Below are 2500 nucleotides of genomic sequence, written 5' to 3'. Positions count from 1 at the left end.
CTGGGAGACAGCTCATACACTTGGGGTTGTCAGGGAAACAGGAGGCACAGGACAAATCACAGGCTGTGAACCGAAACAAGTGTTAATGACTTCTGTCACGATCAAGATGATAAAATGCATTGTGCTCAAGCAAAGTCTTCTAACGAGTCTGTGAGGTGTGCTGAGTCTCGTTTTGTCACTTAGTGAGGAACGCCACGGAAAGCACTGTAGTGCAACATTTTGTTTCAATTGTTGGTAAGTACATAGATACTATATATATATATATATATATATATTTTTTTTTTTTTTTTAACTGATAAGATACCAAAATTCCAAGTCTTTAAAAAGTCAAAATCTGTCCATAAAACAAAAGACATGAATTCCCAATTTAGGGAGTGTGTTTGTGTGTGCGTGCGTGTGTGCGTGTGTAGAATTCCATATTAACATGACACTTTGATAAATATAACAAAAATGTTGATGATAAAGTATACGTTATTATTATTATTATTGATACACACATGCTCAAACAGATCTTTGCCTCCATCTAAACAGAGGCTGAAATCACTGAGAGCTATTCCTACGGCATGCTGGAGGGGACAAAAATAGAGAAGCATAAAATCTAACCCAGGAAGCCCCGAGGAGAAAAAAATGAAATCTTCAAAACCCCTTCAGCTCTCTCTCTGGGTGACATTTTAAACCCGACCTCAAAGCACAAACTGGCAAGTTCTAATGGATTTGACCTTTTTCCAAGCTCCCCAGGTTTTCGACATTTTCTAAAAGAGCCACCCCCCCTCCTCCCCACCAAGGTGCTATTAACCAAAGAAAGAGCTTAGCTCTGTACTGCTATCTTCACCATCACCCCGAGAGAGGCCTATTCTTGCTCTTCTTCATCTAACCCCTCAAAAATAGAAACCATCCATATTCATACAGGATCTCCTCATTCAAAGAGCGTCTGAATCCTCATTACTGCAAGAGAGAACTGCTAATTACTATACTTTTAAAAATTGTTTGTTTGCTAACTCTAGGTACTGCTGACTTATGATTTTGGCACCATGTGAAGTGGATGCTGGCAAGAAGCTCCATCGGGAGGCTAAAAAAAAACAAGCCCAAACAAACCTTCACCTCCAGATGACCGCGAACAATAAACCTATTTTCTGTTTACTGCATTGGCACATTTTGTCTGTTTAAATATCAACTTTCACTCCTCATGAAGTGAAGCTGCATAACTGCCGTTTTGTAAGTTGCTTTTTCCTCTTAAACTTTTTCTTTACATAAAAACAGACTGGTTTATTCTGTATCTGCTTTTTGAAACCCTATTAAAGTATGAATTGTGCATTAATTTTTTATTGTAGCCTAACACTTTTTGTCCATTTTAAGGTTTTAGAATTGAACTCTATGTTTCCTGTTATAGATAGGGGAACTGAGAATTTGTACCTTATTTTTATATTTTAACATTCAGAGAAAATTAAGTCACATTAAGATATTTTCTGTAAAATGACTTTTTCTCCTGCAATTTGAAAGACTTGTGCCATTTAGTACACATATTTAAGAATAATATTTTCTGTTATTCCAGAGTCCAAATAGTGTGCCCACCGAAGCAGAAAATAGATCATAATGCAATGCAGAAACAATAAAATAATGAATGCGTGTGAATGTGTCAACCTTACCGTAGCAGATGCCTTCTTGACTGTAGAAACCAGCGCCACAGTCAGGAACACATTCCCCGTCTTTGAGCAAGGCAGCCGGGTCCGAACATGACACGCAGTCCTGGGGGGCTGGCCCACGGCACTCTGAGCAGTCCTCATGACAGCCTGGTGGAAAGAATAGAAAAAAACTTTTACTGTAGGCATCTATTTACTGTATATTGTTAAAGTGTTAAATGGTCTTAAATAATAACACTTGTATGTATGTCTAAGCCCACTTAGTGCACATTACATACACTAGGTTGTAGCCAGTTGTTTCCATTATTTTCCAGGAAATCATTATAATATACATGATGCAATAAACGTGAAAAGCTTTTTAAACCATGTGAACTCCATTAGAACATGACAATGAGGTCACTTTCACAACAATAAAATGAATCATTGTGGTCATTGTTATGGATTACCAAAATCTATGCCTGGAAGGTGGGAGGAACATTAATACCTTAATGTGCTTTAAACATTAATTAAACTTTTAAGGTTGTAAAAGTGTGTGTGTTCTCCATATTGGCCATATTTTATGAGCACCAGTAAAACCAGCACTAATAACATTGACAACTGTTTGAGCAGGCTGGAGTGAGGTGAGCTATGTGGGGAGTCTATTTAAAAATGCGTGTCTGCCAAGTGAGTGTGTTTATATACAATATGTGGTGTGCGTGTGAGCGAAAGAACAAAATAAACCTGGAAAACACACACACACAAAAAAACTCATAATAATTCCAGTTAATTAATCTTGTTTTGTTAAAAAAAAGATTGTCTATTTCTGTATCTTTGCATACGCCTGCACACTGTGTGTGTGTGTGTGTGTGTGTGTGTGTGTG

At 37.5% G+C, this 2500-nt stretch overlaps 1 protein-coding gene across 2 annotated transcripts in view; it reads right to left on the bottom strand.

Moving 5' to 3' along the window:
• The window catches only part of fras1 (Fraser extracellular matrix complex subunit 1), a 242061-nt gene that overhangs the window by 111824 nt on the left and 127737 nt on the right, over window positions 1-2500 (bottom strand). For both annotated transcript variants that reach the window (XM_032515432.1, XM_032515434.1), the window contains exons 14-15: window positions 1647-1790; window positions 1-63 (exon numbers count right to left, since the gene is read on the bottom strand). The exon at window positions 1-63 is cut by the window's left edge and continues 78 nt beyond it. In XM_032515432.1, the coding sequence (XP_032371323.1) occupies window positions 1-63; window positions 1647-1790 (207 nt within the window). The remainder of the gene's footprint in view (window positions 64-1646; window positions 1791-2500) is intronic.

Source organism: Etheostoma spectabile, chromosome 5, assembly GCF_008692095.1.
Source record: "Etheostoma spectabile isolate EspeVRDwgs_2016 chromosome 5, UIUC_Espe_1.0, whole genome shotgun sequence".
Taxonomy (NCBI): domain Eukaryota; kingdom Metazoa; phylum Chordata; class Actinopteri; order Perciformes; family Percidae; genus Etheostoma; species Etheostoma spectabile.
Note: the sequence above shows the minus strand (reverse complement) of the source record. Positions and strands in the feature narration are given on the sequence as shown.